Genomic DNA, 11395 nt, shown 5'->3' with positions numbered 1-11395 from the left:
GGTCTATATGGGATCTATACGGGATTTGGGGTCTATGGGGAGGGCTTTGGGGTCTATATGGGGTGTATGGGGTGGGATTTGAGGTCTATATGGGGTGTATGGGGTGGGATTTGGGGTCTATATGGGGTCTATGGGGTGGGATTTGAGGTCTATATGGGATCCTGGGGTCTATGGGGTGGGATTTGAGGTCTATATGGGGTCTATGGGGTGGGATTTGGGGTCTATATGGGATCTATACGGGATTTGGGGTCTATGGGGAGGGCTTTGGGGTCTATATGGGGTGTATGGGGTGGGATTTGAGGTCTATATGGGGTCTATGGGGTGGGATTTGGGGTCTATATGGGGTCTATGGGGTGGGATTTGAGGTCTATATGGGATCCTGGGGTCTATGGGGTGGGATTCGGGGTCCATATTGGGGGTCTATGGGGTGGGATTTGAGGTCTATATGGGGTTTATGGGGTGGGATTTGAGGTCTATATGGGATCCTGGGGTCTATGGGGTGGGATTCGGGGTCCATATTGGGGGTCTATGGGGTCGGATTTGGGGTCTATATGGGATCTATACAGGATCTGGGGACTATGGGGAGGGCTTTGGGGTCTATATGGGGTGTATGGGGTGGGATTTGAGGTCTATATGGGGTCTATGGGGTGGGATTTGAGGTCTGTATGGGGTCTATGGGGTCGGATTTGGGGTCTATATGGGGTCTATGGGGTGGGATTTGAGGTCTATATGGGATCCTGGGGTCTATGGGGTGGGCTTTGGGGTCTATATGGGGTCTATGGGGTCGGATTTGGGGTCTATACGGGATCTATACGGGATTTGGGGTCTATGGGTTTGGATTTGGGGTCTATATGGGGTGTATGGGGTGGGATTTGAGGTCTATATGGGATCCTGGGGTCTATGGGGTGGGATTTGAGGTCTATATGGGATCCTGGAGTCTATGGGGCGGGCTTTAGGGTCTATATGGGGTCTATGGGGTGGGATTTGGGGTCTATACGGAGTCTATACGGGATTTGGGGTCTATGGGGTGGGCTTCGAGGTCTGTATGGGGTATATGGGGTTGGATTTGGGGTCTATATGGGATCTATATGGATTTGGGGTCTATTGGGTGGGATTTGGAGTCTATATGGGATCTATATGGGATGCTGGGGTCTGTGGTGTGGGTTTTAGGGTCTCTATGGGGTCTATAGGGTGGGCTTTGGGGTCTCTATGGGGTCTATATGGGATTTGGGGTCTATGGGATGTGCTTTGAGGTCTGTATGGGGTCTATGGGGTCGGATTTGGGGTCTATATGGGATCTATATGGATTTGGGGTCTATTGGGTGGGATTTGGGGTCTATATGGGATCTATATGGGATGCTGGGGTCTGTGGTGTGGGTTTTAGGGTCTCTATGGGGTCTATAGGGTGGGATTTGGGGTCTCTATGGGGTCTATATGGGATTTGGGGTCTATGGGATGTGCTTTGAGGTCTGTATGGGGTCTATGGGGTCGGATTTGGGGTCTATATGGGATCTATATGGATTTGGGGTCTATTGGGTGGGATTTGGGGTCTATATGGGATCTATATGGGATGCTGGGGTCTGTGGTGTGGGTTTTAGGGTCTCTATGGGGTCTATAGGGTGGGCTTTGGGGTCTGTAGGGGCTCTATATGGGATCTTAGACTCTATGGGTCTGTATGGGATCTGTATGGGATCTATATGGGATCCTGGGGTCTATGAGATGGGATTTGGGGTCTATATGGGGTGTGTATGGGATCTTGGGGTCCATGGGTCTATATAGGGTCTATATGGGATCCTGGAGTCTATGGGGTGGGCTTTGGGGTCTGTATAGGGTCTATATGGGATCCTGGAGTCTATGGGGTGAGCTTTAGGGTCTATATGGGGTCTATGGGGTCAGAATTGGGGTCTATGAGGGATCTATACAGGATTTGGGGTCTATGGGGTGACCTTTAGGGTCTGTATGGGGTCTATGGGGTCGGATTTGGGGTCTATATGGGATCTATATGGATTTGGGGTCTATTGGGTGGGATTTGGGGTCTATATGGGATCTATATGGGATGCTGGGGTCTGTGGTGTGGGTTTTAGGGTCTCTATGGGGTCTATAGGGTGGGCTTTGGGGTCTATATGGGGTCTATATGGGATCTGTATGGGATCTGTATGGGATCTATATGGAATCTTGGGGTCTATGGGGTGGGCTTTGGGGTCTATATGGGGTCTATATGGGATCTTAGACTCTATGGGTCTATATGGGATCTGTATGGGATCTATATGGAATCCTGGGGTCTATGGGGTGGGCTTTGTGGTCTATATGGGGTCTATATGGGATCTTAGACTCTATGGGTCTATATGGGATCTGTATGGGATCTATATGGAATCCTGGGGTCTATGGGGTGGGCTTTAGGGTCTATATGGAGTCTATGGGGTCGGATTTGGGGTCTATATGGGATCTATACGGGATTTGGAGTCTATGGGGTGGGCTTTGAGGTCTGTATGGGGTCTATGGGGTCGGATTTGGGGTCTATATGAGACGTTGGGGTCTGCGGGTCTATATGGGGTCTATATGGGATCTTGGACTCCATGGGTCTGTATGGGATCTATATGGGATCCTGGAGTGTATGGGGTGGGCTTTGGAGTCTGTATGGGGTCTATGGGGTGGGCTTTGGGGTCTATATGGTGTCTATATGGGATCTTAGACTCCATGGGTCTATATGGGATCTGTATGGGATCTATATGGAATCCTGGGGTCTATGGGGTGGGCTTTGGGGTCTATATGGGGTCTATATGGGATCTTAGACTCTATGGGTCTATATGGGATCTGTATGGGATCTATATGGAATCCTGGGGTCTATGGGGTGGGCTTTGGGGTCTGTATGGGCTCTATATGGGTTTTTGGACTCTATGGGTCTATATGGGATCTGTATGGGATCTATATGGAATCCTGGGGTCTATGGGGTGGGCTTTGGGGTCTGTATGGGATCTATGGGGTCGGATTTGGGGTCTATATGGAATCTATATGGATTTGGGGTCTATTGGGTGGGATTTGGGGTCTATATGGGATCTATATGGGATGCTGGGGTCTGTGGTGTGGGTTTCAGGGTCTCTATGGGGTCTATAGGGTGGGCTTTGGGGTCTGTATGGGGTCTATATGGGATCTTAGACTCTATGGGTCTATATGGGATCTGTATGGGATCTATATGGAATCCTGGGGTCTTTGGGGTGTGCTTTGGGATCTGTATGGGGTCTATGGGGTCGGATTTGGGGTCTATATGAGACGTTGGGGTCTGCGGGTCTATATGGGATCTATATGGGATCTTGGACTCCATGGGTCTGTATGGGATCTATATGGGATCCTGGAGTGTATGGGGTGGGCTTTGGGGTCTGTATGGGCTCTATATGGGATTTTGGACTCTATGGGTCTATATGGGATCTGTATGGGATCTATATGGAATCCTGGGGTCTATGGGGTGTGCTTTGGGGTCTGTATGGGGTCTATGGGGTGGGATTTGGGGTCTATATGGGGTCTATGCGGGATTTGGGGTCTATGGGGAGGGCTTTGAGGTCTGTATGGGGTCTATGGGGTCGGATTTGGGGTCTATATGGGATCTATATGGATTTGGGGTCTATTGGGTGGGATTTGGGGTCTATATGGGATCTATATAGGATGCTGGGGTCTGTGGTGTGGGTTTTAGGGTCTCTATGGGGTCTATAGGGTGGGCTTTGGGGTCTATATGGGCTCTATATGGGATCTTAGACTCTACGGGTCTATATGGGATCTGTATGGGATCTATATGGAATCCTGGGGTCTATGGGGTGGGCTTTGGGGTCTGTATGGGGTCTATGGGGTGGGCTTTGGGGTCTATATGGGGTCTATATGGGATCTTAGACTCTATGGGTCTATATGGGATCTGTATGGGATCTATATGGAATCTTGGGGTCTATGGGGTGGGCTTTGGGGTCTATATGGGGTCTATATGGGATCTTAGACTCTATGGGTCTATATGGGATCTGTATGGGATCTGTATGGAATCCTGGGGTCTATGGGGTGGGCTTTGGGGTCTGTATGGGGTCTATGGGGTGGGCTTTGGGGTCTTTATGGGGTCTATATGGGATCTTAGACTCTATGGGTCTATATGGGATCTGTATGGGATCTATACGGAATCCTGGGGTCTATGGGGTGTGCTTTGGGGTCTGTATGGGGTCTATGGGGTGGGCTTTGGGGTCTATATGGGGTCTATATGGGATCTTAGACTCTATGGGTCTATATGGGATCTGTATGGGATCTATATGGAATCCTGGGGTCTATGGGGTGTGCTTTGGGGTCTATATGGGCTCTATATGGGATCTTAGACTCTATGGGTCTATATGGGATCTGTATGGGATCTATATGGAATCCTGGGGTCTATGGGGTGGGCTTTGGGATCTGTATGGGGTCTATGGGGTGTGCTTTGGGGTCTATATGGGGTCTATATGGGATCTTGGACTCTATGGGTCTATATGGGATCTGTATGGGATCTAGATGGAATCCTGGGGTCTATGGGGTGGGATTTGGGGTCTATATGGGGTCTATATGGGATCTTAGACTCTATGGGTCTATATGGGATCTGTATGGGATCTATATGGAATCCTGGGGTCTATGGGGTGGGCTTTGGGGTCTGTATGGGATCTATGGGGTGGGCTTTGGGGTCTATATGGGGTCTATATGGGATCTTGGACTCTATGGGTCTATATGGGATCTGTATGGGATCTATATGGAATCCTGGGGTCTATGGGGTGGGCTTTGGGGTCTATATGGGGTCTATGGGGTCAGAATTGGGGTCTATGAGGGATCTATACAGGATTTGGGGTCTATGGGGTGACCTTTAGGGTCTGTATGGGGTCTATGGGGTGGGATTTGGGGTCTATATGGGATCTATATGGGATCTTAGACTCTATGGGTCTATATGGGATCTGTATGGGATCTATATGGAATCCTGGGGTCTATGGGGTGATGTTTGGGGTCTCCGTGACCTCAACGATCCCAAAAGACCCCCCCCCCCTAAAAGAAACCCCCCCAGATAAAACCCTACAAAAGTTCCCACGCCGCCTCTTTATTATGGGGTCCCCGCAGCGCTTATGGGGCGGGGAATGGGGGGTCCGTCTTTATGGGGTCGCCGCCCCCTCAATCCCGGGGTGGGGGCAAATCCAGACGTTTGGGGTCGTAATAATTGGGGTCGAGGAGGGGGAGACCCCGAAGTTCCCGATCCCGAATGAGGCGCTCGGCCTCACGGCGCGACCACTGCTGCAACCTAATAGGGTCGGGGTTGGGGGGGTTATGGGGTCAGGGGGGCTTATGGGGTCAGGGGGGGGTTATGGGGTCAGGGGGGGGTTATGGGGTCAGGGGGTGACCCTATAAGGTCCCGAAGCTCCCACCCGTTGGGGTACCCGACCCCAATGTTGTGGGTTGTATGGGGGATCCTATAGCGGCCCCCCCCCCGCCACCCCCAAACCCATTGATCCTATTGAGGCCGGCGGCCCCATTGGCCCCATAATGGTCCCGTTGACCCCAATGGCCCCATTGACCCCAATGGCCCCACTGACCCCATAATGGCCCCATTGCCCCATTGCCCCCATTACCCCCATTGCCCCCATTAACCCCAACACCCCCATTGCCCCATAGACTCCAACACCCCCATTACCCCCATTGGCCCCCATTGCCCCCATTGACCCCAATGCCCCCATTGACCCCAATACCCCCATTACCCCCATTGACCCCAATACCCCCATTCCCCCCATTGACCCCAACACCCCCATTACCCCCAATGCCCCCATTGCCCCCAACACCCCCATTGCCCCCATTACCCCCATAGCCCCCAACACCCCCATTGCCCCCATTGACCCCAACACCCCCACTGCCCCCCATTCCCCCCACTGCCCCCATTGACCCCAACCCCCCCATTACCCCCATTGCCCCCATTACCCCCACTGCCCCCCATTGCCCCCAACACCTCCATTGACCCCATTGATCTCCATTGACCCCATTACCCCCATTGCCCCCATTGCCCCCAATGCCCCCATTGCCCCCATTACCCCCACTGCCCCCCATTACCCCCAATGCCCCCATTCACCCCAACACCCCCAACACCCCCATTCCCCCCATTGACCCCATTACCCCCCACTGCCCCCCATTACCCCCATTGGCCTACGTTGCCCCCATTCACCCCAACACCCCCATTCTCCCCATTGCCCCCAGTGACCCCATTGACCCCATTACCCCCATTGCCCCCATGGGCCCCAACACCCCCATTGCCTCCATTACCCTATTGACCCCAACACCCCCATTCCCCCCATTGACCCCATTACCCCCACTGCCCCCCATTGCCCCCATTCACCCCATTACCCCCACTGCCCCCCATTCCCCCCATTCCCCCCATTGACCCCATTACCCCCATAGCCCGCAATGCCCCCATTACCCCCATTGCCCCCATTACCCCCACTGCCCCCCATTACCCCCAATGCCCCCATTCACCCCAACACCCCCATTCTCCCCATTGCCCCCATTGACCCCATTGATCCCCATTACCCCCATTGACCCCATTGCCCCCAACACCCCCATTACCCCCATTCCCCCCATTGACCCCATTGCCCCCACTGCCCCCATTACCCCCAATGGCCCCATTGACCCCAAGACCCCCACAGCCCCCATTGACCCCAACACCCCCACTGCCCCCATTGACCCCATTCCCCCCATTACCCCCACTGCCCCCCATTGCCCCCATTCACCCCAATGCCCCCATTGCCCCCATTCCCCCCATTGACCCCATTCCCCCCATTGACCCCAACACCCCCATTCCCCCCATTGACCCCATTACCCCCATTGCCCCCATAGGCCCCAACACCCCCATTCCCCCCACTGCCCCCATTCCCCACATTGACCCCATTGCCCCCAACACCCCCATTACCCCCATTGCCCCTATTGACCCCAACACCCCCATTCCCCCCATTGACCCCATTGCCCCCACTGCCCCCGTTACCCCCATTGCCCCCATTCACCCCATTACCCCCACTGCCCCCCATTGCCCCCAATGCCCCCATTACCCCCAATGCCCCCATTCCCCCCATTGCCCCCAACACCCCCATTGACCCCACTGATCTCCATTGACCCCGCTACCCCCATTGTCCCCATTGCCTCCATTACCCTACTGACCCCAACGCCTCCATTCCCCCCATTGACCCCATTACCCCCACTGCCCCCCATTGACCCCAACACCCCCATTACCCCCACTGCCCCCCATTGCCCCCATTCCCCCCATTGACCCCAACACCCCCATTCCCCCCATTGACCCCATTCCCCCCATTGACCCCATTACCCGCACTGCCCCCCATTACCCCCAATGCCCCCATAGCCCCCATTGATCCCAACACCCCCATTGCCCCCCATTGACCCTAACACCCCCACTGCCCCCCATTGCCCCCATTCCCCCCATTCACCCCATTACCCCCATTCCCCCCATTGACCCCAACACCCCCATTCCCCCCATTGACCCCATTCCCCCCATTGACCCCATTGCCCCCCCCCCAGCCCCGTACCCCCCGTCGGGCAGGTAATGGAGGAAGGCCGATCCCAACACCAGCGCCACCGACACCCCGGCTATGAAGACGGCGCGAGCGTTGGCCAGGTCGGCTGCGGGGTCAGTGTAGAACCCGTGGAGATCGGGGTGCTGGGGGGGGGACATGGGGGGCGATGGGGGGGGATAATGGGGAGAAATGGGGGGGAAATGGGGGGAATGGGAGGAATGGGGGGGGAAATGGGGGATAATGGGGGATAATGGGGGATAGTGGGGGGGATAATGGGGGATAATGGGGAGAAATGGGGGGGGAATGGGGGATAGTGGGGGAAATGGGGGGGATAATGGGGGATAATGGGGGATAATGGGGGACAGTGGGGGGGATAATGGGGGATAATGGGGAGAAATGGGGGGGGAATGGGGGATAGTGGGGGAAATGGGGGGGATAATGGGGGATAATGGGGGATAATGGGGGACAGTGGGGGGGATAATGGGGGATAATGGGGAGAAATGGGGGGGGAATGGGGGATAGTGGGGGAAATGGGGGGGATAATGGGGGATAATGGGGGATAATGGGGGACAGTGGGGGGGATAATGGGGGATAATGGGGAGAAATGGGGGGGGAATGGGGGAAAATGGGGGGGGATGGGGGGAATGGGGGGGAATGGGGGGGGATGGGGGGGATGGGGGGAATGGGGGGACATGGGGGGCGATGGGGGGGGATGGGGGGGAATGGGGGGGACATGGGGGGCAATGGGGGGGTAATGGGGGGGGATGGGGAGAAATGGGGGGGGATGGGGGGGATGGGGGGGAATGGGGGGAAATGGGGGGGAAAATAGGGGGGAATGGGGGGCGATGGGGGGGGATGGGGGGGAAGAGGGGGATAATGGGGAGAAATGGGGGGGGAATGGGGGAAAATGGGGGGGGATGGGGGGAATGGGGGGAATGGGGGGCGATGGGAGGGGATGAGGGGGGAATGGGGGGGACATGGGGGGGAATGGGGGGGGAATGGGGGGACATGGGGGGAAATGGGGGGATAATGGGAGATAATGGGGGGGAAGGGGGGGAGAATGGGGGGGGAATGGGGGGGACATGGGGGGCGATGGGGGGGGAAGAGGGGGATAATGGGGAGAAATGGGCAGGAAATGGGGGGAATGGGGGGGATGGGGGGGATAATGGGGAGAAATGGGGGGGGAAGAGGGGGATAATGGGGAGAAATGGGGGGGAAATGGGGGGGATGGGGGGGATGGGGGGCGATGGGGGGAAAATAGGGGGGAATGGGGGGTTAATGGGGGGGGACAGGGGGATAATGGGGAGAAATGGGGGGGGAATGGGGGAAAATGGGGGGGGATGGGGGGGACAGGGGGATAATGGGGAGAAATGGGGGAGGAATGGGGGGGGATGGGGGGGGACAAGTGGATAATGGGGAGAAATGGGGGGTTAATGGGGGGGGATGGGGGAAAATGGGGGGGAATTGGGGGGGATGGAGGGGTGGGGGGGACAAGGGGATAATGGGGAGAAATGGGGGAAAATGGGGGGGATGGGGGGAATGGGGGGGAATGGGGGGAAATGGGGGGAAAATAGGGGGGAATGGGGGGGACATGGGGGGCGATGGGGGGGGAAGAGGAGGATAATGGGGAGAAATGGGGGGGATGGGGGGGATGGGGGGGAATGGGGGGAAATGGGGGGGAAAATAGGGGGGAATGGGGGGCGATGGGGGGGGATGGTGGGGGAATGGGGGGGGATGGGGGGCGACAGGGGGATAATGGGGAGAAATGGGGGGGGAATGGGGGAAAATGGGGGGGGATGGGGGGAAAATGGGGGGGAATGGGGGGAAAATGGGGGGGAACGGGGGGGGATGGGGGGGGAATGGGGGGGACATGGGGGGGAATGGGGGGGGAATGGGGGGGACATGGGGGGGAAATGGGGGGATAATGGGAGATAATGGGGGGGAAGGGGGGGAAATGGGGGGGGATGGGGGGGGACAAGGGGATAATGGGGAGAAATGGGCAGGAAATGGGGGGAATGGGGGGGATAATGGGGAGAAATGGGGGGGGAAGAGGGGGATAATGGGGAGAAATGGGGGGTTAATGGGGGGGGATGGGGGGAATGGGGGGAATGGGGGGCGATGGGGGGGAATGGGGGGGACATGGGGGGCGATGAGGGGGGAAGAGGGGGATAATGGGGAGAAATGGGCAGGAAATGGGGGGAATGGGAGGAATGAGGGGGATAATGGGGGATAATGGGGGATAGTGGGGGGGATAATGGGAGATGATGGGGAGAATGGGGGGGATGGGGGGGAAAGGGGGGGGATAATGGGGAGAAATGGGGGGGAAATGGGGGGGAAATGGGGGGATAATGGGAGATAATGGGGGGGAAATGGGGGGACAATGGAGATAATGGGGGGGAATGGGGGGGAAGGGGGGGATAATGGGGGGGAAATGGGGGGAATGGGGGGGAATGGGGGGAAATGGGGAATAATTGGGAGAATTGGGATGGAAATGGGGGATAATGTGGGGGAAATGGAGGGGAATGGGGGGAAATGGGGGGGAATGGGGGGGATAATGGGTTGGGGGAGGCAATGGGGGGGTGAGGGGGGAAATGGGGAGGAAATGGGGGATAATGGGGGGAAATAGGGGATAATGGGGGGGATTGGGAGGAAATGGGGGATAATGGGGGGTGATTTTGGGGGGAGAAATGGAGGAAAATTATCATTAATTACACTCGCAGCCAATCACCGTGCTGACCACGCCCACCCACGAACCACGCCCACTAGTAGTCCCCGCCCCCTCATTATCATACGCCCCCAGCCAATCACCCGCGCTGGCCACGCCCACCATAGACCACGCCCACTCCAAGGCCCCGCCCCTTTACCCTCAACCCCCCCGCCCCACTAGGCCCCGCCCCCTCGTTATCACACCCGCAGCCAATCACGGCGCAGACCCCGCCCACCTCCAAACCACGCCCACTTCCACACCCCGCCCCTTTAACCTCCCCCGCCCCGCTAGGCCCCGCCCCCTCCCTCTGGCCCCGCCCCCTCGTTATCATACCCGCAGCCAATCACCGCGCTGGCCCCGCCCACTCCCAAACCACGCCCACTTCCATGCCCCGCCCCCTTAACACCCCGCCCGCTAGGCCCCGCCCTCTCCCTCTGGCCCCGCCCCCTCGTTATCACACCCGCAGCCAATCACCGCGCAGACCACGCCCTCCACAGACCACGCCCCTTTACCCCCCGGCCTCCCCTCACTGTAGGCCCCGCCCCCTCCATGTAGGCCCCGCCTCCTCTCTTAGGCCCCGCCCACCTTCCGCTGCGCGTCCTCCCACGTTTCCTCCTCCCGGTGCGCTCCGATCGTCTCCCGCGGCACCGCCACGACCGCTGCGGGCCCCGCGCTCCGCCCCCGCGCTCCCCACGGTCCCCGCAACGACCGAATCGCCCTCCCCAGCGCCGCCATCTTGCCGCCGGAAGTCCCACCCCCGGCACTTCCGGTGCCTCCCGGCTGCCAGCGCGGTGGTTTCGCTCCGCCCCATTCCCTTCCGCCAATCAGACCGAGGCTCCGGGGAGTTCGGCCAATAGCAAAGCAGCATGCACTCTAAGTCCCACCCCGCCCGCTGGCTCTTACTCCTCGTACTCCCTGTCCACCAATCAGAGAGCGCCTTCGCGGCTCTCCGCCAATCGCGACTCAGCGCGCGCTCCGCGTCCCGCCCCCTCGCTGGGCCCCACCTCTTCCGTCCCGCCCCCTCTGCGCGGCGCACCAATGAGCGCCGCGGACCGCCTGAGGGGCATCCGAGCCGACCAATAGGAGAGCGGGGAAGGGCGAGGGGCGGAGCGGGTGCAGCGCGGCGCCGCCATTT

The 11395-nt window shown here is 57.9% G+C and overlaps 1 protein-coding gene across 1 annotated transcript; it reads right to left on the bottom strand.

Moving 5' to 3' along the window:
• Positions 1–5070: 5070 nt before the first annotated feature.
• Positions 5071–11004, bottom strand: NDUFB11 (NADH:ubiquinone oxidoreductase subunit B11). The gene is made up of 3 exons (XM_040657264.2): positions 10846–11004; positions 7566–7696; positions 5071–5284 (listed from the first exon to the last, which is right to left on the bottom strand). Exons 1-3 carry the CDS (start codon positions 10993–10995, stop codon positions 5158–5160), a joined length of 408 nt encoding a protein of 135 aa, XP_040513198.1. The 5' UTR covers positions 10996–11004; the 3' UTR covers positions 5071–5157.
• Between the last annotated feature and the right edge of the window lie 391 nt (positions 11005–11395).

The sequence above is a fragment of the Gallus gallus genome, unplaced genomic scaffold (genome assembly GCF_016699485.2).
Source record: "Gallus gallus isolate bGalGal1 unplaced genomic scaffold, bGalGal1.mat.broiler.GRCg7b scaffold_89, whole genome shotgun sequence".
In the NCBI taxonomy this organism is placed as follows: Eukaryota; Metazoa; Chordata; class Aves; order Galliformes; family Phasianidae; genus Gallus; species Gallus gallus.
The sequence above is the reverse complement of the archived record's forward strand: the minus strand, read 5'-3'. Positions and strand labels throughout refer to the sequence as shown.